Source organism: Ascaphus truei, chromosome 1 (assembly GCF_040206685.1).
Source record: "Ascaphus truei isolate aAscTru1 chromosome 1, aAscTru1.hap1, whole genome shotgun sequence".
Taxonomy (NCBI): Eukaryota; Metazoa; Chordata; class Amphibia; order Anura; family Ascaphidae; genus Ascaphus; species Ascaphus truei.
In genome coordinates, this window is record NC_134483.1 from 174331743 (window position 1) to 174358641 (window position 26899).

Here is a 26899-nt window from a genome sequence, read left to right on the forward strand (position 1 = left end):
TTTCTTATCGAGGTTCCCAAAAGCAAAGGGATATGCATCAGCAATATAATACAATGTGGACTGTGATTTTTGAAAGAAAAGAAAAACATATCAAAGCCTATACAAATATTTTTTCATTAGAAGACTTAAGAAATAGTCTTTAAAACATCGACAGTTATTCAAATCTGTTCGTTATCCTGTGACAGTCATTCCATGTTAATGATAATGCATACAAATAATCAGCAGCATAGCTTACAATTGATACAGAACATTTGAATGTATATTGGTTATTAGTACCAGTCATTCTCAGCATGAGCGGTCTTCAGTACGTCAGAAATCTCACTCATTCAAGACTCAAATGTGTCACATCGATTTATTTATTTTTGTTCTCATCTACCTATCTCTGCTTCTGTCAATTTAATGAGTAGATATTTTTTTTCGCAGTGCTACTGATTGTTCTGATGAGGTGGAAAGTCTACGTCCGCCTCGCTTCTTTTATGAAGATGGAGTCATCAGACCTTACAGGATGAGGGAGGGTGCTGGCAGCCAGATGCTACAGGTGATGGAAACTGAGTTATAGTGCTAGAACCCATACTTCATCACCTAGAAAGAGGGAAACCGGTTTAATCATTGCAAATAATGTTGCTTTTTTTCTTTTCTTGCGCTCTGTCATTCTGAAAACCATTTTGTGGCACAATAAGAAGAATCCTTTTTAGACTTAAGGTCTGTTGGTTGACTTTTATCACAAAATAATACAAAAACAATTCAATTGCAGTTCTACAACAATCCTTAGCTTATATTTGTGGTGAGAACATACTGCTAATTTCATGAAAAATCAATGCTTATTTAGATATAAACAACATTATTCCAACCACTGACGCTCGCCATCAGGATGTACACAATGCACCAGCGGGACAAGAGGCCATTGTTTTAAATCAGTCGCATGTGAAAGGGGGGCGGAGCTACCATGCTGTTTTACCCGCTGGTGCAATAACGTTGGTTACATGTGTACATATTCTCCACTTCAGCACTTCAAAGGCACAAGAACAGGGTTTCATCACATTGGCCTACACCTTGCATGTTTCTTTTTGCGCTTGGAGTGGAATAAATATTTACTGCTACACTGCTTGTTAGACACTCAAATTAAAGGCTCCCAATTGGCACTGCACATGTCTAGAACGTTGCTACGCCATTACATTTATTATACATTTAAATAAGTCCGGTCTAGAAACAGAAGGTATAATAGTCATTTACTAACAAACAGACAACTTATATATTTATACATTGGCAGGTATTTAATACATTGGCCAAATACAGTAACTATCTAGTTTTTAATATATATATATATATATATATATATATATATATATATATATATATATATATATATATATATATATATATATATATATATATATATATATACACACACCATAGTTCCTTTTTTGAGTTTACCTGTGCTGTCAATTTTTTGTTCTACCTCAACCTTTCTTACAGTAGATTTCAGGATTTGTGTAAACAACAATATGAACTTTAGCCATATCCTTGCTGGAGTTTCAAATCTTTTATAACGTACAGCGATGGACACGTTGTAAGGTCACAAAACGTACACATCACTTACAGGTCACGAAGCCGCTTTTATTGCACAATTAAGCAGTAAATGTGCTGAGCCTTGTCCGCAAAATGTTGCCTAGTGCAGTCATATATAAACTAGTTCATGCCTGGAAGAGCAGGTCACAGCTGTCCAAGGATGTGCGCATATGACTGACTGACTATTATACATGAAATATTTCCTTCAATGATTCTGTTAATTACAATTTTTTTCACCCATTGCTTGTATGCTTATACTAATATGTCTGCTTATTTTTGTTTTCTCTATCATGCTTGCAGACAAGACAAAATACAGGCCCTCAGTGAGTGGACTAGAACTGACAATAGTGATGATGATGATAATAGGCTAGTGTATAAGCCTTTAGCATCTCTACTACATTCCTATAGTTATAATAAAATATGTCAGTTACAGAAAAATAGCACTGCCACTTTTTACTTAACCCCTTTCCCCTCCCCCCCAAAAAACTGCATTTACGACACAGTTGCACCATTTACAAACATTGTAGGTAAACAAACATATAGTTCCAGTTTAAAGTACAATTTAATCATATTATGTTAAGTATATGCAATATTACATTTTGTATATATATATATATATATATATATATATATATATATATATATATATATATATATATATATATATATATATATGTATGTATGTACATACATACATTTACAGTATGCACCATTTTGTACACTTTGTTTAATCATCTCTGTTTCCCGTACACATTAAAGTTGCTTTCAAGGTTTTTTTAATCATCTATCCATTTGTTACATACATATTTTTGTTCTGTTTTTTTATCATTGTTATCTTACTAGTCTACAGTGTAATATGATATTGATGTATAAGGAGAAACCATATTTTATTTACTTTTTGTTCTGAAAACAAATGTTTTTAATAAAAACTCATTACTTACAGCCAAAACATTGAATTTGTTGTTTTGTTCAGACATTTAATATTTATAGTCTTCGGAATTGATACTGGTAGGAAAAAAAGTATGAATCTGTATGATTATTTTAAGTCCCAAATCCCTAATAGGGTGCTAAGCTTTAGCATGGCTACCTAAGCGGAGGAGTGCTAGCTACAGTAAAGCAGTGGATCTGGGCCTCAGTGTTTTACAAAAGTCCTTTCTTTTTTTTATTCATTTTTTTATTTTCATGTGAAATGAGTAACATTCTTTAGTCTTTTTAACCACTAACAAGGTATTTGTTTATTATACAGTATGTTGTGATACCTTTTCAATAGAAATATATTGTTCCAAATAGATGTAAGCTTTCAAATTAATTTTTAATTTTAAAATGCAAGTCTGCCTTGATTTGTGCAAACAAATGTGTTAAATCGTTGGACACGGGTTCTTAATATATTAAAACTTAACTTAAATAGGTTTATTTTGAGAACAACTTCATATGTATTATTATTCGATGTTGTATAGGTCAAAAAGCAATAGAACTTAATGTAGCTTATTTGTAGTTACTTGAATACATATGTTGTGGTAAAGTTTGTTTGCCTTTATTAAGTAATGTTACCTGACTCACATATTAATATTTTGGATATGTTACAGTGTGTAACTAAAGAATAATGTGACACTACAGCAAGATAATATGGAAGTGTTACAATGGGAAAGACAAGGTATAAAAAAAAATGGTCAAGACAATGAAAGAGGCCATTGTCTGACCTCCATTTAGTCTATTAGTAACTTCGAATATGCTTTTGCAAAGGATTAGAAGAAAAAATACAGCATCTCAGAAGTAAATTATCAAAAGTCGTGTATTGGAACAAAAAATAAGTTTCGATCCTGCTAGGGGACCTTGGTAACTCTGATGAAGGTCTCCTAACAGGATCGAAACTTTGGAATTGTTACTTCTGATGCGGTGTCTTTTCCGTACCGTGTGTGTGTGTGTGTGTGTGTGTGTGTGTGTGTGTGTGTGTGTGTGTGTGTGTGTGTGTGTGTGTGTGTGTGTGTGTGTGTGTGTGTGTGTGTGTGTGTGTGTATGTATTAGTAGCAGTCACTCCAGGACTTGTTGAAAATGTGAAAAATATTTACCACGAAAGGTCAACGTTTTGGCACTCCAAGGAGCCTTTTTCAAGATTCCTTTTTCACTTTTCAACAAGTCCTAGGGTGCCTGCTACTATTTTCCTTTATTCCTAATCTTTTACCGGACATTATACTAGTCTCAGTGGAGTGCCACTATAATCAATGCTACATACGTGTTTATATTTTATAGCCCACCAATCACGAGAAGTGAGAGAGGGCTGGGCATACTCATTTAACCATGTCGCTGCTATTCATTTTCGTTCTATAAGGGATTCTGCCTTTTAAGGGAACGGGGAGGTTTTTTCCTTTATTTTTTTTTAATATAGTAATGTGAAGTTTAAGGAGATGATGGCAACGATTTAATGATATAGGGGAAGCAAGATACAAAGGGTAAGATTATTCTTGATACAGTATTTTGAGACCGGCTATTCATGCTGCTCAGTATTAGGGAAATGTAAAATAGCTGCCAAACCAAGATCTCGCAGAATATCACTAGCCTAGACCCTTGCACTCAGCTGATATCGTCCCCATCCCACTGGCATGGTCTGAAATATAACATGATCCCCAACGTGATCATTACCAACCGGCTAATGGAAACAGGGGGCATGGTGTGAAACTTGCTCCAATATCACCTTGAAGATAAGAGAACAGGAGAAAAATGTCAGCTGAACCAGAAGTTTCCCTAAAGTCAGGCTGAGCAGTTGTGCTTCAATTTACTTTCAGTGATTGTTAATTTTAATATATTGTGGAGAGTAAAGATTGGATCAAGGAGACAAAACTGGACTGGAACATTATAGTTTGGTTAAAGATGGATAAATGCTACCATAAATGCCTGTAGAAGATAAGCAGGAAACAATGAAGCCATCTGAAAATATGTCTGCCATAGGACGTTAAATTTAAAAAAAAAAACATTTGACTAGACTTATTAGGCAGTAGAACAGTGGCAGGCAACATGACACACGGCCCTTGAGGGGTGTGTGTGTGTGTGTGTGTGTGTGTGTGTGTGTGCGTGTGCGCACACGCACGCCGGTAGAAGGGACGCTGCAGCCATGGGTAGGAGCTTCTCCCCTCAAGTTAGCTTCTTAATGCTGAACCACTGATGAACAGTGTGCTATTTCTCTCCTTACACTGGGAATTAGTGATTAACACTGTTATTAGGCGGAGTAGGGAGTGTGCAGAAGCTATGTTTCACACCAGCAACATCTTCACTCCCTGTGCACTGGGGAGTGAGGGATAGCAGGTTGCTGGTGTGGTAAGGGGTTGAGGGCCACAGGTGAAGCCCCGAGAGCCGCATGTGGCCCACCAATGCTTTAGATAATGCTTTATAGCAAGGTTATGAATAATCCTATGTTCATATGCAAGTATAACAATCGGTTCATTATAGTCACACTCAGCTGAAGTTATTGTAGGAAGGATAATTGTGAAAACTATAGTGAAATTAACTTTGACTTTATTTTAGATTTCAGAACCAAATTCATAAGCTACTGAATTACTATAAATTGTCAATGGAAATAAAATGTAGAAATAGAAGTATACTTACACGTTAATAAATAAGCCAACAGAATATTATTTCATTCAGGTGAATTAATCCGATCTGAAGACGGGAGTCCTATAAACTTGACTGAGACTATAAACCTTTCAGTTCTGTCTTTAGATTACAAGAAATATGAGAGGAAATCTTGCATTGATTTGCTAAATGCCTAAGAGTTAGATAGACAAATGAGCAAGTGACACAAAGCTTTGCAAGTGATATACAGTATAAAGATATGTCGAGCATAATTCATCTGTTCAGGGTAAGAATATAACTGAATAACTTTTTGTTTAGATTGGAAAACGTTACCTGCTGCTCAGTAGACATGTCATTTTTGAATAGAATCAATGTCAATGTGAATTTTATTATAAAGTCACAACACATTATCACCTTTGCTGCTTTGCAACGCATTCAGGTCACTCTAACCGTGATGAGTTTAAAACACAAACAGACGAGTGCAAAAATCACTTTCACTTTACAACAAAAAGATGCAAGCCTATTGCTAGTGTTATGGATGTTAATTGTGGGCCACCATCTTCAGAGCACAAAGAACAATACAGATGTTATAAACTATATTTTTGTCAGTTCTACAAACCTCTCCTATGCTGCTACATTTAAAGTTAGTTTCTACAAACTACATCACTGTCATTTTAACTTGTAATGTTGCTTTATATTCCTTGAATCACTGCCAGAGTAATCTGCAACACAAAGTACAATGCATTGTAGTCCTTTGGAGGGAGAGCTAATGGGCGATTGGTAGGAAATGAATGCTTGCATGTAACTTTCTGTTTACTACTTTATTCAGTTCAACAATGACCTGTTACCAAGAAACACCTACAGTATGCAGCAATCGCATACTTTCATTCCAGGCAATTAGTCATTTGTCATTTTAGATCATTTACATACATCATTTTAATTTTATTTTTTTTCCAGAAAATTGAAAATGGAAGATTTGCCAAATATAAATATTTTGCACATGCAATGGTCAATAATACTGACTCATTAATGGTGATGAAAAGGTATGTTATGGATGTGCACCACAATAAATGTTAGATTTTCATAAAGGGGGACAGTGTTACTACGAAACATGTTGCAGTACAATGAAAGCTCTGTTATCTAGTACAGTATATACAGTACATCTAGTTATTTTGTTATTTTTGTTTAATAGATCTGAATGTTCATGACCCCCAAAAATCTAAATGTTTGTTAGCAGCTAGATAGATTTACCTTCATCAGTGCTGTTATGAAGCATTTTGTTGTTGTTGCAAATAACAGTTGAGACCAAGATCATTTTGCAGTGTATTCGGTGGAAGTGACATTTCATTTGCAGTGTAAATATATTGTAGTATGGTAGCAAGGTCTCTCTCCCTCTCTCTCCATTTATAAAATATTTGACTCGTATATTCATTCTGCTCAAATTAACGTAATTTTACTGGAATTGAAAGATAACGTACAACTTTTCAATAATGTTTCATGGTGATGCCATTGATGACTGAAATGTTGCGGTTTCTAATTGTACTACCGTAATAAAACATTCCGCATACAACTGATGAACAGGACAGTAGTGTCACCAATATGACACCTCTATTTTTTTTTATTTTCACTATTTCAATGAATTGTTTTAATTTGCAGAATAAAGTTGAATATCAAATGAAACCATGTAATAAAAACATATATATGAGATAAGGGGTAAATCTGAAGCAGGTGTGACCATGTAGGGTTACTTGTTTGTAGCAAAGAGAATGGCAGATGGGGTTATACAGCAGAGACACTGAAGGCAGGACAAAATGGTTTGATGAAACGTTAATTCCAACCTTGGTGCATGTTAGTTATACTGTTTGCTGAATGCCTTACATGGGCAGTTATACACTGTAGTACAGTCCATTGAATTCTGTAATCTATTATATTACATTTAACTTTCAACTACCAATAGTTGACCATTGAGTGCCGAACAATAGTTGTTCTCTGAAGAAGAGAAGAATCCTTGTGGAACAGAAATGTAGAACATATTCCTCTCATTTGTTGCAGAAATAAGCAAAATTATAGAAAGGACTTAATTAGAAAAATGATTATAAATATCTTGGGGAAATGATTTTAATTTTAAAAGGATGAACCTCTAATCCTTGTCTTCTCCAGCACTGACGAGGTTAAACTATTTGGGAGGTACGTTATTGTTATGATTGGTGTTGAGACTGTACGAGGTGTACTTACATGTTCCTGGTTCTTTGCTCCTCTTACTAGGCATGATCAATGGTGTGTTTTAGTGTTCTCCCTAAACCAGAGATCTGTGTGATTCTTTTCTGTTACATTTTTCTCATTTGCTTTCTACAAGAATTAAACAAAAATACGAACAATTTTATTTTTTCCAGTGGAGTTTTGTTTGTTACAAAGGGCACATTTGGACAGCTTACGTGTGAATGGCAGTACAGTTTTGATGAGTTTACCAAAGAGCCATTTATTGTTAGTGGCAGAAGACTGCGCATTGAAGCAAAGGTATTGTATGCCTTTTTGTATGCAGAAATTTTAAAAGCAAAGGGCAGCTGAACTCTCTTTCAAGTCATACTAAACTTTATTTTACGTTCTTAATTTCTTTTCCCAGCTTTTTATTCCTCTTACATTTCTACTCAAGTCATTAGAGTATTCTAATACATTCTGGAACCATGATAGCTTTAGATATTACAAACAATATGATGTTTTATTCCCCCTTGAAGTAAATATTGGTTTATGATTATTTCTATAAATTATAGTCTAGTATCATTATTTAAAATTGCTACACCTAGAAGACACACCCTAAAACTAAACATTTATACATAAGTGAAACATAAATGTAATGTTTTCACTGCCAGAGACGATCAGAAATGCATTAGAGCAGTGGTTTTCAACCTTTTTCTGGTTAAGGAACCCCAGATTTCGATGGTGAGATTCTGGGAAACCCCACCCTTCGCCAACCTGTCTCTTTCCCCCTCTTTAAAAAGACTCAATTTTTAAATAGATCCGAAAACCCATTTACCATATATTATTATAGTAATATGTATGCTTTTTGTATGTGCTAACGAAAAGTGTACTAGAACTAAGCCATTCACATTATTTTACACCATACAGTATTACTGATCATTTCCACACTAACTACAATATCAGTGGTAAACAATATACACTAAGTTGTCTTGCCTCTTCCAAAACCGTTATCAAATACAGATTTTGGGGGTATCATTATGTATCCAATGTTCATCAGTTATACTAAGTGTTAGTAAGAGAGTTACTAAGTGGTCTGTGCTACTACAGGTATGTCATCAATAGGATTTCTCTTGTATTCAAATGAAGCCTACAGTATGTATTGGTAAACTAGGAGTATTGGTTTGCTAAGGAGATAAAAGAAATAGCCTGGCATATACTTTTAGGCTGAACTGTAAACCTAATCCACAAAGTTCACTTAAAAAGAGGAAGTCAATAGCGTGTTGTTGGCTAACATTTTTGGCAAAACTTTGTACAGTTTGATCTATTATAATCAAAATGTTCAAATGTAAAGCAGTTCCTGTTTACTGTATCAGCTGTTCTTTAACAGCCTTAGTGGTTGATTATTCTGGAAATGAATACAAACGGTGATTGTTCACTTCCTATATGAATTGGAGGGCTGTGCATTTCATTACAAAGCAACGTATCGCAGGCTCATCCTCAAGCATAGACTGCATTAAGATGTCTGTTTCTTACATGTGAACTTGTTTATTCTTCAGGAACGAGTCAAATCTGTTTTTCATGCCAAAGAGTTTGGCAAAATAATCAATTTTAAAACTCATGAAGATGCCAAGGTAAATACAATATTTTATTGGTTATTTAAAGTGAGACTGTCATGAAAGAATAAATTAATATTGACCCATTTGGTGCCAGGAATGTCTTCAGTATATTCATGCCTTAAAGGTGCCATGTCTTCCTCTCATATCCGTTTTCTTTTCTTTTTTTTCTCTTTTGCTACTAGTTGATATATATGTATATATATGTATAGATGTGTATTTTTGTATATATACACTAGACACAATCCTTACAAAACAGCTTCTCTTTATTAAGACAATGCAATCGATTGCTTACGGTAAAGATTTGACTGAATTGATATGTATTGTGCAGTGAAGTGTAACAGTGTTTTACAGCTTCATCTGTCGCATTTAAAATCTGTAAATACTTTAAACTGCTCTTCTGACATCTGAATTTTCCTAACATGCTTAAAAATGCTGTTCCCTCAAAATGGCCCACCATGAATGTAGACCACAATGTTGTTACTAACCTTTTGCTGCTAAGGACCCAAAGTTTGCAGTGATGTGTACACATGGCAACTTATAGTCTAACTTGCTTTCACCTGATCGGGCAGCACAGAGCTGGTTTCCATACAACTTCAAATTCGTCAAGAAGGAATAAAAACAGACCCGAGAGTATGGTAAAGATCTTTAAAAGGGTGCAGTTACCCCTGACCATTTATCGTTTAAAGGAGAACATCATCTAAGCATCAAAGTGAACTGAATCATTGGCTGTTGCATATTTAAGTACAGTAGTTAAACTAAATAAAATTAAAATAATTAACACGGTGTCATGAAACTTGGGAGATTTTTAGGCTTCCTTCTGTGTGATGTGCGTTGAGCAGGACTTTCCCTTTTCCTTCTACGTGCAAAGTACATTTCCTTTCCATTTTCTTGCTTGGTTATTTGACAGGAAATGGGGCACATCTAAATTCATCTCTAAGTGGAGAAGCCAAATAGGCCCCGAGTGTAGAAATGAATGCAACTTTCTAAGAATCAGAAAAACTGTTTTAATTATTATTATTTTTTATCACGTTATTACATTTTTTTTAAGGAAGACAAGCATATAATAAAGTTAATATAATAAACTATTATTTTGTGAGCCAAGTGCCTGTGTAAGCACATAATCAACTATTCTGCATACTGTATGTCCCCTCTTTTTTTAACCCTTTGAGTGCACCAAGACATCGCTACTGCGCCATGGGTTCTGGCACCGAGTACCCCCGGACGTAGCAACGTCCCCCTCAAAAATGCTTATTTTTGGGGGGGGAGATCGTGTCCTGTGCCCAGGCGATCTGAACTGATGGTGGAGAGAAAGTTGACCCCATCTCTTTCGTTCCATCAGTGACAGAGGAGCACCACAGTGGCACTCTAACCCTTTGAGTGTCAGAGAGATCATGGGGCTAAAGCAGAAGACCACGCAGACAAAGATTTAAATTTTTTTTATTGGTTTTGTTTATTACTTCCCCTTGCCCTTTCCAATTATGTTTTTAGTTTTAAAAGCTAATGCTCCTTACAGGAGATACAGGCAGTCCTCGTTTTACAACGCTTCGCTTTACAACGAATGGCTTATCCAACGCTATGCAATGCATACCTATATACATTTTTACAACGCCAAAATGGCTTATCCAACGCTCTTACGACGCTTTGCAACGTTGTGTATGTGTGTATATATATACACATTCACATAAACAACGTTGCAAAGCGTCCTAAGAGCGTATATATATAATATTATACTATATAATATTATATTATACTATATAATATATTATTTATTATGTTATATTATATATATATAATACAGTATATACACTCTATAATTTATGTGTGTGCTGCATATCTTATTGCCTGCATAAAATATTTGGTGTATTTTAGTGTTAAAAAAGCCTTCAGGAACGGAACCTTTCATTTAAACAGTGTTCCTATGGGAAAACGTGTTTCGCTTTACAACGCCATTTTGAGTAACGCATTGTGTCGGATAACCGAGGACTACCTGTATATGCATTTGAAAAACTGAGTGGCCAGGCAGAGAGTCAAGTCTAAATTTTACCATGTTAACCTCATAAACTAGAGATTAACGAAATCTGGGAGCAACATGAGAATCTGCATATATAGTATATTACTGTGTGCTGTTCCCAAAAATGCCGCTCAGATTTTATAGTGACAGATGGAGTCCACAGCCCTCTGAGAAATGCAAACTTGATCATAATGGATAATCTGTGGCAGATCCATGCCATTTGATTGCTCTAAAAGTGATCACAAGGCCCTCTGCCAAACTGTCAGTCACACCCTGATGCTGTGGACATTGCAGTACATAAAGAATTAAATTAAACTTGCTGTAATTTGCTTCTTTTGTAAGATATGTCTGAATAAGCTTACAGTAACTAATTCATTTTATTTTCCCTTTTACAGTGGATTCTTTCTAAACTGGAAGAGGTTAGAGATGTCCAACCAAAGTCGTAACAAGTCGAGAATGATGACTGGCTGCTCGTCATATAGATCTGCACTTGCTCTTTATTCCTGTGTTGGATATTGTAACTTAAGGATGCCTTATTTAATAAGCTATGACTTATCCCTAAATAGATTTCCTATAAATGCTTTATAAAGCCTAATTTGTTCAGAATTCTAATATAACAATTTCATTTATACCTAAATAGCTTTTCAGAGCACTAAAAAATTGATTTTTAAGTCCACCGCCCAAAAGAATGTTCTCATCAGCATGGGACGCATGTGGTCTCCAGAGCATTAACATCCAATTTTTACCTCATGATCCCTGGTTCACAAGATGCATACACCGGTAAAAGTAGCTAATTCAAGTCCCATTCAGGAGATTCCTAGAGCTTAAAATAGCGCTGTTCAGCTCCGGGACCCCTGGTTACCATAAGGTGGTAGTCTTGCCGAGGATAGTCTTTTAGGAGGGATAGCTGCTTTACGTTCACTATTTTTACCAAACATAATGTCTATTGAAGATTTCAGGATTAAATTCTTCTTTTTCCTTTTTTATATAAATATTGTACACATGATTGTTAATATTCCACATACTGTGACCATGTATATGATTAAGCAAATTTATACATACAAATATTTGGTCTATTTCTTTGTATTAAGTAGGTGTGGAAACATGAATATGTATGCAGCTTTTAGTGAATATAAAGAAAATATACTGTATTTTACCATCATGTTAAAAAGAAAGTGCTTTAAGCGACAATGTCTCTGCATTAATCTATTTAGTGCTTTGCAATGCATTGCAGCCTTCAACACTACAGAGGCTCTGCTTTTTGGAGTTAAGTTTCCTGTATGTACAATACAACTGTACATTATATTTTGAAGGAATTTTAAATACTACTTTCCCAACTCCATGCAACAATAAATATAATAAAACTTTTAAATTTCAATAAGCTTCACAAGACTGCTAAATCAAAAAGAAATGAAAATGGTGGGATTGTTTTTATTTGAAAAAGTTGGTGCTACATTATTTTTGCCCTTGGGAAATAATGAGACATTTTTCCCCTTTGTGTTTTCTCTTTCTGTAGGATGTAGGACTTAACTGAGTACATTCTGCAGCATCTACTGTAGTGGTCAGGGGGTCATACTGTACAATGAAATATAACATGGACAAATTGGGTATTAAGCATATGACATAACTGTCCACCCAGGTTTTACTCACAAATGTATGCATTTAGCAAACCCGTCACCCACACCCTGCTATTGTTTTTTTTTAATTCACTCTTTGTTACAGAGATATTTGCCAAAAAATCAGCCTTCCATCTTATATTTTACAATGTGCACTGTGTATGCAAAAATACGTTTGTAGTAAACAATAAACACAATTGTACTAAACGGACTTCCTCTGTCAATAAATGAAAATGTAAATCTGCTTGATTTTGCTTCACATTTAACCGTCATAACATTATTGGTACTATTGCTTTTTGTACCACAAAGTTATAGCAAAAATTGATACAACACAAGAAATAGTATAATGTTCACATTCTACTCCATGCTGGCAATTCAGCTGTTCCAGAGTAGTGAATGCTCAGAAGTCTCTTTCCAACGAAGTTTCAGCAACTGTTGCATCGCATATTGTATGTCTATAGCAGGGGTGAGCAAACTTTTCATCCATGAAATTTCTCGGGCACCCCCCTATACAATGTAAATAATAATAATAATAGCATGTTCTTGTATAGCGCTGCTAGTTATACGCAGCGCTTTAGAGACATTTTGTAGGCACAGGTACCTGCCCTGTGGAGCTTACAAATATGTCTAAATACTTACATATTTCAACTGCTTGTTCTTTCAAAATTAGGCTGCGTCCACGTTGCCACTGAGAGCGGTGACATCACCAACTCTCCAGGCATGAGCACAGGGTGTCCTGCATAATTTTGCCAGCGGGGGGGGGGGGGAGGGGGGTTGATCGGGGCTATTTCTGTGTGTTTGTGTGTGTGTGGGCATTGACTGCTGCTGAGCGTGCTTCAAAGTCAATTTTGTTTGTCTCCCCAAGTGCCAAGTTGGAAGAGTGTACGTGCACAAAGGCAATCTTTTTTTGGGGGGGGGGGGGGATATTCAGCCACCTCTTTGCTACCTCCCTCTCCCCTCCCTTCTTTTTTCCTTCTCCCATTTGCCTTTTTATTCTCCCTGCTCTTAGGCTTGCTGTCCCCAGTGTCATCCAAACTCCTACCTACAGTATTATGTATTTTTTTTTTTTTTTCAATTTTGTGTTTTCACTTATTTTTAATTATTTCTGTACATTCATAGTATGATTGATTTAGTGGCAGCCTACCCTTTCACTTGAAGATGGCAGCGAAGCAGGTTGCCAGCGGAGGAGAGCAGTAACACAGCGCTATTGCAGGGCAGACACCGGAAGGAGGGGGTTTTGACATCACGGAGCTGGGGCGTGTTCCTCCCCCGTACCTCCGAAGCCCCCACTCGTGCACACACACACACCATCACATGGCGCCACCTACACTATCCTGTTCGGCCGCCCGCGCACATCTTCAGCTTCCCGCCCGTGCACAGCTTCTTGGCCGCCCGCGCACACCAGGTTTCACCACACACCTGCGCCCCCCCTAAATAATATTGCACACCGCTGCATTCAATCACAACACACACAATCACAACACAGACACAGCACACATACTCAATCACACCACACGCAGACACAACACACACTCAAATCACAACACACACACACCACACACTCAATTACAACCAACACAGACAACACACAATCACAACCAATACAGACGACACACACTCAATCGTAACACACTCACAACACCCACACACAATCACAACACAGACACGGCATACATACTCAATCACAACACACACAGAAACACACTCATATCACAACACCCACACATACAATCACAACACACACTCAATCACAACACACACACACAAACAACATACAACCATAACAGTCACACACTTTCACCGTGGGGGAGGGGAAGTAGTAAGCATGCTCTGGTCTCCTATGTGCTGCTGCTGCTGCAAACTGGGGTGGGTAAACAGACAGGAGGAGGGGCTGTCTGTGTGCAGTGAAGGCTCCACCCCCCCCCTCCCAGCAAGGCCCCACACACACCAGCTGTCGCCTTGCGCACCGCTGGTCTATAGTATCAACCGTAATAATTTTGTGCTTCACAAAATTAAATGAAAATTGTAATGCAATAAGTTCATCAAACAGCAGATCTCCAGGACAGGGATTCTTTGCTTTAATTTCTCAATATACTGTAAACTTATTGGAGCTTCTCAATCTACGCTGCTGTTTTATGGCATGGCTCCTTACCAGTCCTTCAAAGGAGCCTTGCTATCATCTGCCAAACAGTACCTTGATATCTTGACCAGGGTACTTGTTATACTTGTTTTAAAATGTTACAAAGAAAATATACATATTGATTAAATTAGACTTTTTCCTTCCATCAGTAATTCAGAAAATACTATTACGCCAGCCAAGCGGGATTCTTGGTTCTTTCTGTCAATTAAAAAGCCAATCAAAATACTCAGTTCATCGACCAGGCAGAACACTTGGTTCCATCAGACAATCAGAACTCTTATCTTTACCAGGATATTTATTATACTTGTTTTGAAATGTTATGATAAAGAAAATGAACATATTTACAAAATTAGACTTTTTTTTTTCCATCAGAGATTCAGAAAACTATTGCATTAGCCAATCAGACAGCTGGGTTAAACTAACAATCAGACCGCTCATCTCCATCAGCCAAATAGAAAGCGCAGTTCCATTAACCAAGCAAAACGTTTGCTTCCAATCAGAACCACTCAACACGCTCAATTCAGCCAACCGGAACACTCGACACCATCAGCCAATCAGAACACGTGATACATCTACCAATTAGAATGCTCGTTCCATTAACCAATAACAACACTTGAGTCTACACGGCAATCAGAATGCTCTCTTAAATCGGTCAAGCAAAACACCTGATTGGCTAGTGTAATCAGAATGCTCGGCTCCATCAGCCAATTAGAATGCTCAACTAGATCAGCCAATCAAAACACTTAGTTACATCAACCACTCCGAGCGCTCCATCAACGAACCAGAACCCTTTATTCCACCAGCCAATCAGAACACTCCATTTTATAAGCCAATCAGAGTGTTTGGCCAGTCAACCATGACAATGCTTCTATGAGGTATTAGCGTGGATTGAAGCCCATGTTTGTTTGTTTTTTAATATCTTTATTCAAACTGTAAACGCAACAACACAAAGAAAGAATAAACTCGAACACAGATTCCCCCCTCCCCCACCCCCCTTTCCCCCCAGTATGCTGCCAAAAGAAGACAGCACACAGTACTTTGCCAATCAGGTACAGTACATCATTTTAGCTCCAACTCGGACCGGACACTTCCAGAATTGACTCTGCTTTGAAGGCTTCTGGAAAATTATGGGGATCTCTGCTACCTTTACCGTTTACTTTGAGGCATAGAACTCTAAAGATACCTCGCTTTTAGACTTTTGAAGAAAAAAAATATTCTCGACCATGTATTTATTACCTGAGGATTCAATAAAGGTAAATTCATTTAATATAGCATTGATAAAACAGGATCCTGAATACTGTATATGCAAGTGGAATTTGATAAATCAATAAACAAACCCATGTTAATGATGTATGCCAAACCTCCAAGTGCCATATAAAGGGGGGAAAAATGAAATAGAAGCCATTTTGGCAAATCACAAGTCTGAAAAGAGCTGGTTAATTAATCAGTTAATTACAGGGTGCCGAATGCGCAGTAACCATGGCTGAAAACAGCAATAGAGAGTATAGTTGAAGTGATATTTGTATATACTTTTCACTATACAGTGGAAGGTTTTTGTCACTTTTTTACTCATCATAACTTCCTTTGTGTTTGTCACATAATACAAATTGTGAAGACTGGAAAGTATAAAATATACTCTGCGTTTTGTTTTTATCGGACTACTTCAGACGTGGGGGTGGTGGGGGGGGGGAAACTTGTTCTTTTCCCAGCTCGGATTTGCCAGATACTTATTACTAAAAATAATATGAAAATATTCCAGCCAGAAGCATTTCCTTGTGATGGAGATGGGCAAAACTGATGGTGCCCCCCCCCCCCCCCCAGCAATCATTAATAAAACACACAAATTAATAGTTAAAAAAAAAGGAGGAGGGGGATTAAAGGACGTACAGTATGCTGCATGGTAACATTTAGTGTATTTTATCATTTAAATTGCAATTTATTTATCTTCGATCAAACAGCCCTAAGGGAAAAGAGGAAACATTTAATAGATATGCTTATACATATATATGCATACATCTATTTATAAAGAAATACATATTTACATACATACATTACAATGCCATTTATTCTCTGTAAGTCTTTGGTATTACATTGTGATTTAAAGTTACTGTGTCTTTGATTCAGTTACGTCACAATAGACAATATATTTATACCATTTGTTTCTTTATGGTTCTATTAAATATAGAGAGAAAAAAACATTCAGTGATAATGTTTTACAAGTGTATTCATGAAAACCCAAATTTTCCTTTGGGTTTTCACTGCTGAAAACTCAAAATACAATCTAATCTATAAAAATCATAACTTTTCCCGAATATAAATGCCAATGACCATTTTAGATGCTAACAGTCTTCGTTTTTCAATAGCTAAGGCAACTCTGGTAACATCAATACCACAATATAGGGATTAACAATAAAAACAAAAACAAAATCAAAATCTAGTTGCACAGATTTCATACAAAGTTCTATGAAATATTGTCTTAAATATCCTTTTGTCTCAAACATTGGATAAAACAACCAAATGCCTGAAAGACCATTATAAAAACAGCATGTAAGTGTATACCTCCAAAAAAAAAAAAAACCCAGTAAACTTTGGGGAAAATTAACTTCACTTTTCCTGATTAGGTTTTTACCGGAGATACTTATAAGAATTCGTAACACAGCATTTGTGTGCGAAAGAAAACTATATACCATCTTATCACTGTACTCTGGAAAAATCAGTATCGGTAATGATTCAGGAGACTTAGTAGTTGGTTAATCGGTAAAGGACGATAAATAAACAAAAATGAATGGTCCAGTCCTTTCACACTAAATTGAACTCCCTCAGATTTAGTTGTAGGATAGTGTCCTTAACAGCCGCAAAAACAAAACGGATGTTCTCTGTGTCGGTTGCGCAGGTAAAGTGGGAGTAGATGACTTTCTCTTTGTCTGGGTTCTGATCTTGGTAGAGCTTCAGAATGAATTCTCGGGCAGCTTTGGTATCATATTTTTGTCCTGTTCAAAAACACAAAAACATATGTTTAACTATTTACGCCAAAAAAAAAATACACTTTGCCACAGTGAATGTCTCTATTGAAGTAGGAGTCTGTGCTGATGTCCATTTTTTTTTCTTTATTTTAAGGGATTTCTTGCAGTTTTTATTTATATGCTAGAGTAGTGGTTCTCAACTTTTTTTCCCTCTCTCGAGGCATCCCTAAATACAGTGCTCAGTTGCTGAGGCACCTCTATAACAGGACAGTCAGTCACAGGAAACACAGGACAGCGAGTCACAGGAGACAGAGACAGACAGAGGGGGCAAAGAGTAAGGGGTAGGGAGCCACAGATGCCAGAAGGGGCAGAAAGTTATAGGAGTCGAGGCAGAGGGGGCAGAGTCACACGAGTCAGAGAGTCATAGAAAACACTCCCACCAACACGACGGAACAAATGCACATAGGACAGAGATGCCCAACCACACCTCTCTCCAGTTCATGCTGCTTCCTCTGCTTGGCCACACCCCGCAGGATCCTGACACCTTCTCTTGATTGGCTGCATTACCCAGCAGCAGCCAATCAGGATAGAGCAACTGCCCTGCTCTTGGAGATCAGGGAAATCCAGCTGCACACTTTTGAGCCTTTCTTCGGAACCCAAGGGTGCTGCGGAACCCCAGTTGGGAAACCCTGAGCTAGAGATTAAGAACCAGGGCCGTTGATTGGGGGGCCTGGCGGCTGCAGGGAGCCCAGCAACGCTGGAAGTTGGGCCTGGTCAGAGGTCGGTCCCAACATCTGCATCCGGCTGCTGGGCCCCAGCTCTCCCCCACTGCAGGTGTGGCACCGGAGGCCTCCCTCTAAGGTGCGTGTGTTGGTAGGAGGGACGGGGGCTGGGGTTTATGTGAATAAAAGGGGGGGTATGTGTATTAGGAGAGAGGGGGGGGAATGAAAGGTGGGGGCATGGAGGGGAAAGAGAAAGGTGGTGGCATGAGGTAGACAGGTGGGGGCATGACGTAGAGAGGTGAGTACATAGGGGAGACGGGGCGTGTGACAGAAAGGTGGGGGCGTGGGAGATAAAGGTGGGTGGAGAGTGACAGAGGGAGGGGAGAGGAGAGGTCCTATAAACTATAGTCCTGGGCCCAGGGAAAGCTGTCTGCGGCCCTGCTAAGAACATCATGATTTTTAACACTAAATTATTATTGTATTAAAGAGCAGGACATGCTCAGGGGGCAAGATGCTATTAATGTATTATGCCAGTATAAAAATATTTTAAAAAGTAATCTGCTATCTGCAAGCACCTTTATACTCAGTATCCGACCTCTGGGTTTACGGAAGATTAGCAGCATATGTTGGCTCCTAACAGGAGTAAGAGTGAACCTGACTAAGCATCTATTGAAGTTATGTGACGAAACGCATTTGTGGTTATACAGTCAATAAACCTTAGATATACAAAGTTTATATTTGAAAGATGCAAATACACCGTTTTTATTATTTTGTACATCTATCTGATTGTTCAAATAAATAGAGGATTGTCATTTACAGTATATTTTCTCATTTGTAGCAAAATGTTACAACTGAATACTTACCAGTATATTCTGGGAAATAGTCAATTAGATGAGAGAACATAATTTTTTCCTCTAGAAGATCCTTCTTGTTCAAGAACAGAATGACAGAAGAATTCTGGAACCAGGGGTATGTTATGATGGTTCTGAACAGGGCTTTGCTTTCTTCCATTCGGTTCTGAGACAAAGAAAAATGACATGTGAATGTGTCTGTATGTGCGTAGAAGTAATACATTTTACAAGACCACACTAACAGCACATAAAACTGAGGTTTCATTTGAAGTTGCTGCTTCATAAAACAACTGTATAGACCAAGGGTTTTCAAACCTTTCTTATTCACAGATCAATAACTTTTACATTTACATATTGGTGTAAGAAATGTTAAAAATTATGGACCTGGATATAATATTAGCCTTGATATGCTGATCGTAAACCGGGCCTGAGTGTAGGAAGGGGATCTGCCTGTACTAAATCTTTAACAATTCTCCCCAAAGGGACCTCTATTTTTATCACACAATTGGTTAGGCATCACCTCAATGTATTAATAGTCAAGTTAAAGTTCCTACAGTATAAAGTCCATTAGAAACTGCAACTACAGTACCTAACCAATTATTACTAACTATTCCATTCACCGCTACATTCACAATATGTTCCCAAGAGTATTTGTCAATTCCCTTCTCTTCTGTCCAAAATAGTTTTATCCTCATAATTATAATGATCAATGTAGAAGGAAGTATTAAACCTTAATCTAACCATGTGTGCCATCATTTATTTCCATGATTAATCACTCTTATTTTATTAAACAATTGATATCCATATCTCCACGGACATAATTACTATATTTAATTTGATATTTCAAAATAAAAGGAAAAGGTTGTTATACTAGATAATCAATACTGACCCTCAATAATTCTACAAGTTGTCCACCAAGTTGTCATTCCTGGTTCGGGAAAAGGTGGGAGGGGAAGTTAACCCCTTGTAGGCCATTGCATGGCCTTTACGGCATGCAATGTGTAGATACTTGGGATTTGTAACCCTTTTGTTAGCATACAAGGTATACATGATGTAAAAATTATTTTTAATAAGCTTCCTATTATGCTCACATTTAAAAAGCAATATGATGATCAACAAACATTAAAGAATCTTTGCCTTTGACAAAAAAATATTTGTATTTCCCCCAAAGGTGAACAGAGCTGAACAGTGTTAATTTCAGCTCCAGGCTCTCTTTGCTGCCTGAGATACTTACACATGAAGGTGCTGCTGGTATCTCCCTGCTGTTTAAAGGTTCCTCCTCAAGCGGGCCAATAGGAAACCACAAGGGATGATGTCATGGCTTCCTATTGGGCCGTGGGGGCTTTAAATATACATTTTCGGTGTCCAGCCAGGTCAGTCCCTTCAGATGTAACTATCTCAGGAAGCAGGGCGTCCCGGGACCTGAAATCAACGTGGTCCAGTTTTCGGAGACCCCCTGCTTCCCATCTAGTCAAAACAAGAAAGACATGAACCAAGAGGTATAGCCACATGCACACTAACATATAACACACAAAGACAAGATGGATTCCGCACACTGCTAACAATTTCCTCTCCATTAACCCCCCAGTCCTTTTCAGTAATTTCAACAGTACTGTATATTAATTTCAGCAATATTACTTCATCACCACTTTAAAGCTCGTCTTACACTTCTTACTATGCCTGCCACCACGGTGCGCCTCACCTCTTTTTTTCTCTACACTGTATGTCTTTACTTGAGGATTGAAACACCTCCCTTGTCTTAGCAGCAGACACCATCAGTGGAAGTGATTTTTTTTTTGGAAGTCGTTACAATCATTGATTTTTCTGTTCGGATCTTGGACTGCACTCAGCATCAGAGTTAACAGAGACTGGTGACATACATCTATATACAGTATAGATAGATACCTATATATATATATATATATATATATATATATATATATATAAACAGGGCCACTGACGGGGGGAGAGCCGGGACAAGTGTCCGGAGCCCAGAGGCTGTAGGGCCTCTGATTGCTGCCGGTGGGCCCCGGCTCCCGGCTCTCCCGAGCTGCTGCCTGCCTCTTCCCATGCCAGGCCTGCCTCTCCTGCTGGTGTACGCCAGGAGCTGGGTGCACTGAGAGGTCAGGCCCAGCTTCCAGGCAAGCAAGAGATGCAGGCCGTGGGGTGGGAAGAGGCAGGCAGCAAGCTGCGGAGAGCCGGGTGTCCCGCAACGGCAACCAAAGGTAAGTAATAAATATTGTGTGGGTGAGGGGGGGGAGTAATTGTATTTTGGGGGGTGGAAGTAATTGTATTGGTGGAGGAGTGTGGTGCTAGTAATTGTATTTGGGGGGACTGGTAGTAATTGTATGGGGGGGGGGCGTAATTGAATTTGGGGAGGGGTAATTGTATTTGGGAGGTTGGTGATTTTATCGAGTCGGTAATAGTTGTAGTTGTATCTGGCGCGGTAGTGGTAATTGTAGCTGGGCGGGACGGGTAGTGGTGTCTGCTTCTGGGGAGGTGTAGTGTCATCTGTATTTAGGGGGTAGTGTTGTTTTGTATTGGAAGGGGTATTATGTGTGTATTGGGGGGTAATTATTGTGTGTCAGGAGTGGGTGGTGGTGTGTGTGGCCAGGGGAGGAGGGGGAAATTAGTGAGAGGAGGGGGGATTGAGGGAGCGGTTTTGAGTGAGAGGGGGTAATTGAGTGATAGCAGAGGGGGGGAGTGAGAGGAGAGAAGGGGTGTAAGAGTGGGAGGCGGGAGTGTGATTGAGGAAGAGAGGGGAGAAGAGTGAGGGACAGAGTGGGGAGAGAAATACATGTGTGAAACGGGCTCGCAAGGCCACTGACATGGGGGTGATGGGGGGACCAACATGGGGGGAGTGGGTGAAACTCTAGTCCTGGGCCCCGGGAAATCTGTTGGTGGCCCTGCATACATACATATGTATACACAAATACACACATATATAGTAAACAGTAAACCAGCACTTTCATCTTGGTGGAATATCAGTGCTTAATATCTATGAACAAGCCCCTGTAAGTTCAGAACCCAAATCCCTCACATCATATATATTTGTGTCAAAAGAAGTGCTACTAGGATTGTGACCTCATGTCTAGAACAAAAGACAGAAAGCCCCAATGTTACATCCAACATCACAAATTATACAGTTAAATAAGTATCTGTTTATCTTCTCATAAGAAAGGGTCACTTAATTCAATTCTTTGGTCAACGTATTTTAAGCTACAACCACATCACGGTATGGCCCATCTGTAGGTCCTAACACTGCTGTACCTGCAAAAAGCTCACATAACCTCTCTAATGGAGGGAGAGCTGTCTTTAATAGACTGGTCATTCACAGATGCGTAGTAAGAACTGCAATTAAAAAGGTGGGATGAGTGAGTTTAAAATCAGAAAGGAGGGGTCTTGTTCTTTAATATTTATTAAGCTTGGGTGTTGCTATCTTTTACCGATTAGGTGTTGGGAAACATCTTGTGTTTACAAAGCGGCATCCTTTCAAAGGGTTGTATCATTTTCACTACACTATTGTCACTGTATTCTATGTGTTGCATTTATTTAATTTTATTGAATGCAACTTTTTTTGATACACTTTACACTGTTGTTTCTTAAATATTTATTTACATATCAGTAACCTAGTGAGCCACCATTTTACGCTTCCATGCCACAGGGTATAAATAGTTGTGATTCACACTTCATTGCGATCTTGATAAACGGTCTCAACAGCGATCTCACCTACAAATAATGATTAAGCACCTTGCCGTATCCTTTAGCTTTGGAGTGCTGGCATTGTGGTTATATAGACACACACATTTTTGTTACCACAGTAAATTTAGTGTATATTACCTCATTGTCACACTCGGCAAGGACCTGGTCATATTCACTGAGCGCAACTAAGAAAATAATGGAGGTAACGTTTTCAAAACAGTGAATCCACTTCCGTCTTTCAGATCTCTGGCCTCCTACATCCACCATTCTGTTGGTTAGAATTAAAAGCATCTCACTGCATGCGATTTCAAACATACTTTAACAAGTATAGTAAACAAGTCTCCATCGCTGCTGATGACACTAAATGGTGTGAGGTAGTAGAATCAGAGCACAATGTAATTTCTCTCCAGAAGGACTTGGAGAGACTGGAATCGTGGGCAGATAAATGGCAGATGAGGTTTAATACAGATATATGTAAGATTAGGCATTTGGGAAGCAAGAATAAACAGGCGACTTACAAATTAAATGGAGATATATTGGGGGAAATCCTTGATGGAGAAGGATTTAGGAGTGCTTGTAGACAGCAGGCTTAGCAATAGTGCCCAAAGTCATGCAGTAGCTGCAAAGGCAAACAAGATCTTATCTTGCATCAAACAGGCAATGGATGGAAGGGAAGTAAACATAATTATGCCCCTTTACAAGGCATCCCTTTAGGTTGGAGGAAAAGAGATTTCACCAGCAACAAAGGAAACGGTTTTTACAGTAAGGGCTGTTAAAATGTGGAATTCATTACCCATGGATACTGTGATGGCAGATACAATCGATTTGTTAATAAAGGTTGGACATCTTTTTTAGAAAGGAAAGGTATGCAAGGATATACCAAATAAGTAAACATAGGAAGGATGTTGATCCAGGGAATAATCTGATTGCCAATTCTTGGAGTCAGGAAGGAATTTATTTTTCCCCTTAATGGGGTTTTTGTTTGTCTTCCTCTGGATCAATAAGTATAGATATATGATAACGTATCTGTTGTCTAAATTTAGCATAGGTTGAACTTGTAACTAGTACAATATGTAGCAACCCTTACAGTCCTGTGAAAAAGAAAGCACGCCCTCTTTGAATTCCATGGTTTTACATATCAGGACATAATAACAATCATCTGTTCCTTAGCAGGTAATAAAATTAGGTAAATACAACCTCAGATGAACAACAACACAGGACATATTACACCGTGTCATAATTTATTTAACAAAAATAAAGCCAAAACGGAGAAGCTATGTGTGAAAAACTAAACACACCTTATGATTCAATAGCTTGCAGAACCACCTTTAGCAGCAATAACTTGAAGTAATTGTTTTCTGTATGACTTTATGAGTCTCTCACATCATTGTGGAGGAATTTTGGCCCACTCTTCTTTACAACTTTGCTTCAGTTCATCAAGGTTTGTGGGCATTTGTTTATGCACAGCACTCTTACGTTCCAGCCACAGCATTTCAATCGGGTTGAGGTCTGGACTTTGACTGGGCCATTGTAACACCTTGATTCTTTTCTTTTTCAGCCATTCTGTTATAGATTTGCTGGTATGCTTGGGATCATTGTCCTGTTGCGTGACCCAATTTCAGCCAAGCATTAGCTGTCAGACAGATGGCCTCACATTTGACTCTAGAATATTTTGGTATACAGGGGAGTTCATGGTCGACTCAATGACTGCAAGGTTCCCAGGTCCTGTGGCTGCAAAAAGAAGCCCAAATCATCACCCCTCCACCACCGTGCTGACAGTTGGTATGCGGTGTTTGTGCTGATATGCTGTGTTTGGGTTTCGCCAATCGTGGCGCTGTGCATTATGGCCAAACATCTCCACTTTGGTCTCGTCTGTCCAAAGAACATTGTTCCAGAAGTCTTGTGGTTTGTTCAGATGCAACTTTGCAAACCTAAGCCGTGCTGCCATGTTCTTTTTAGAGAGAAGTGTCTGTCTCCTGGCAACCCATCCAAACAAACCATACTTGTTCAGTCTTTTTCTAATTGTATGGTCATGAACTTTAACATTTAACATGCTAACTGAGGCCTGTAGAGTCGGAGATGTAACTCTTGGGTATTTTGCAATTTCTCTGAGCATTGCACGGTCTGACCTTGGGGTGAATTTGCTGGGATGTCCACTCCTGGGAAGATTGGCAACTGTCTTGAATGTTTTCCACTTTTGAATAATCTTTCTCACTGTAGAATGATGGACTTTAATTTTTTTGGAAATGGCCTTATAACCCTTCACAGATTGATGGGCAGCAACAATTGCTTCTCTAAGATCATTGCTGCTGTGTTTCCTCCTTGGCACTGTGTCAACACACACCTGAATGCTCCAGACCAGCAAACTGCTAAAACTTTGGCTTTTATAGAGGTGGTCACACTTGTTGATGATCAATTAATCAAGGGTATTTGATTAGCAGCATCTGAGGTTGTATTTACCTAATTTTTAGACCTGCTAAGGAACAGTTGATTGTTATTATGTCCTGATATGTAAAACCATAGAATTCAAAGATGGTGTACTTTCTTTTTCACATGACTGTACATATGTGATCCCACTGAAGTCTATATAGACAACTGATGTGTTAAGTAAGTAACCCCAGAATGCCTCTGTTGTAGCAAAGGAGCTAAGATATTTTAGCAGAGAAGAAAACAAGATATCTTCTTTTCAGCAAAGTGGTAGTAAAATGCAGCACGTACAGTTTTCATTTATACAAATCGCTGTCACTATTTTCAGCTCGAGGAACCCACTGGTCACCATAGATACTTCGTTTTTTGCACCAGTTCCCTTCCTGTTCTTTTATACATGGTGCTGGCAGTCATCCAATAGGTAGCCATAACGGCATCCATTCCAGCTTCCTATTGACCGGTGCTTTGGTGTCCATTTTGTTTCCCCAGGACGTAGAGGAGACCCCAGCACAGAAAACTGTTCAGTGTCTGGGGAACCGGGTTCCGCAAACCTGGAAGGGAGCAACTCCCCATAGGATTTCACATATAACTGCAGTATTGTTCATGTAAAAACACATGGATATCAGCGACAAGTTAGGTAACTTACCTAAAAATAATGTTTTCTAAATCAAAGGGATATTCAATGATTCCGGTGGTGGGCACCCTGACTCTCAGCACGTCCTGCTGAGTTGGTACATAGGCATGAACAGAAACACGATCAATGTCAGTAAGGTAGCTGGAAAAAGAAGTATTCCAATAGAAATGTTAAAACACAGACAGTGAATATTATTTCTAGATAATTTAAACAAGCCAAATAATACAGCTATTTAACTAATTGTAGTAAGACCAAATTAATTTGTTAGATGAATTTCTTGAGCTGAAAAATAATGTTGTATGGCATCACCAATCATGAATATCAACAATTACACTGTGCTGGTCCAATAAAAATGTGTGTCAGTGAATGTGTGTGTATCAGTGAGAGTGAGAGTGTGAGTGTGTGTGTGTATGAGAGAGAGAGAGAGAGAGAGAGAGAGAGAGAGAGAGAGAGAGAGAGAGAGAGAGAGTGTCAATGAGAATGAATTTATCAAGGACATAAAGGAAAATGTAAACACAGTACCCAGTGATACAAGATAGTTTAATAAAAAAATGTGCAACCTTGCCCTTACTGCTAGCTACTTTCCTGACCTGTGGAACCAAGGACTGATAGCCCCCTATTTACAAGAGAGGAGACAGGCAGGACCCAATCCAATTATAGAGGCATCTTTGTCAGCAGCTCCCTGGGGAAACTGGTCAACAGCATCTTGAACAGCAGAATCCTCACCTTCCTGACAGAGCACAGTGTACTGAGTAAGAGCCAGGCAGGCTTTCTGCCAAACCACTGCACCATGGATCGCATCTACAGCCTACACAATCTGATCAACAAGCACGTTCTCAACACCGACAAGGGCAAAATCTTTGCTTGTTTTGCGTGTTTTCA

At 38.4% G+C, this 26899-nt stretch overlaps 2 protein-coding genes across 4 annotated transcripts in view; one reads left to right on the top strand and one right to left on the bottom strand.

The window, feature by feature from the left end:
- VPS13A (vacuolar protein sorting 13 homolog A) overlaps positions 1–12785 on the top strand; it is a 211547-nt gene extending 198762 nt beyond the window's left edge. Inside the window, exons 68-72 of one of the 2 annotated variants that reach the window (XM_075598717.1) lie at positions 424–538; positions 6094–6179; positions 7530–7653; positions 8892–8966; positions 11358–12785. In XM_075598717.1, coding sequence (XP_075454832.1) covers positions 424–538; positions 6094–6179; positions 7530–7653; positions 8892–8966; positions 11358–11408 — 451 coding nt within the window. In that variant the 3' untranslated portion in view covers positions 11409–12785. Of the gene's footprint in view, positions 1–423; positions 539–1869; positions 2512–6093; positions 6180–7529; positions 7654–8891; positions 8967–11357 lie in introns of those variants that run through there. The other variant, XM_075598726.1, reaches the window with a different exon arrangement.
- Positions 12786–15932: 3147 nt separating this feature from the next.
- The window catches only part of LOC142493950 (guanine nucleotide-binding protein subunit alpha-14), a 203509-nt gene continuing 192542 nt past the window's right edge, over positions 15933–26899 (bottom strand). For both annotated transcript variants that reach the window (XM_075598739.1, XM_075598750.1), the window contains exons 4-7: positions 26030–26158; positions 23095–23224; positions 19267–19420; positions 15933–17708 (exon numbers count right to left, since the gene is read on the bottom strand). In XM_075598739.1, coding sequence (XP_075454854.1) covers positions 17518–17708; positions 19267–19420; positions 23095–23224; positions 26030–26158 — 604 coding nt within the window. In that variant the 3' untranslated portion in view covers positions 15933–17517. The remainder of the gene's footprint in view (positions 17709–19266; positions 19421–23094; positions 23225–26029; positions 26159–26899) is intronic.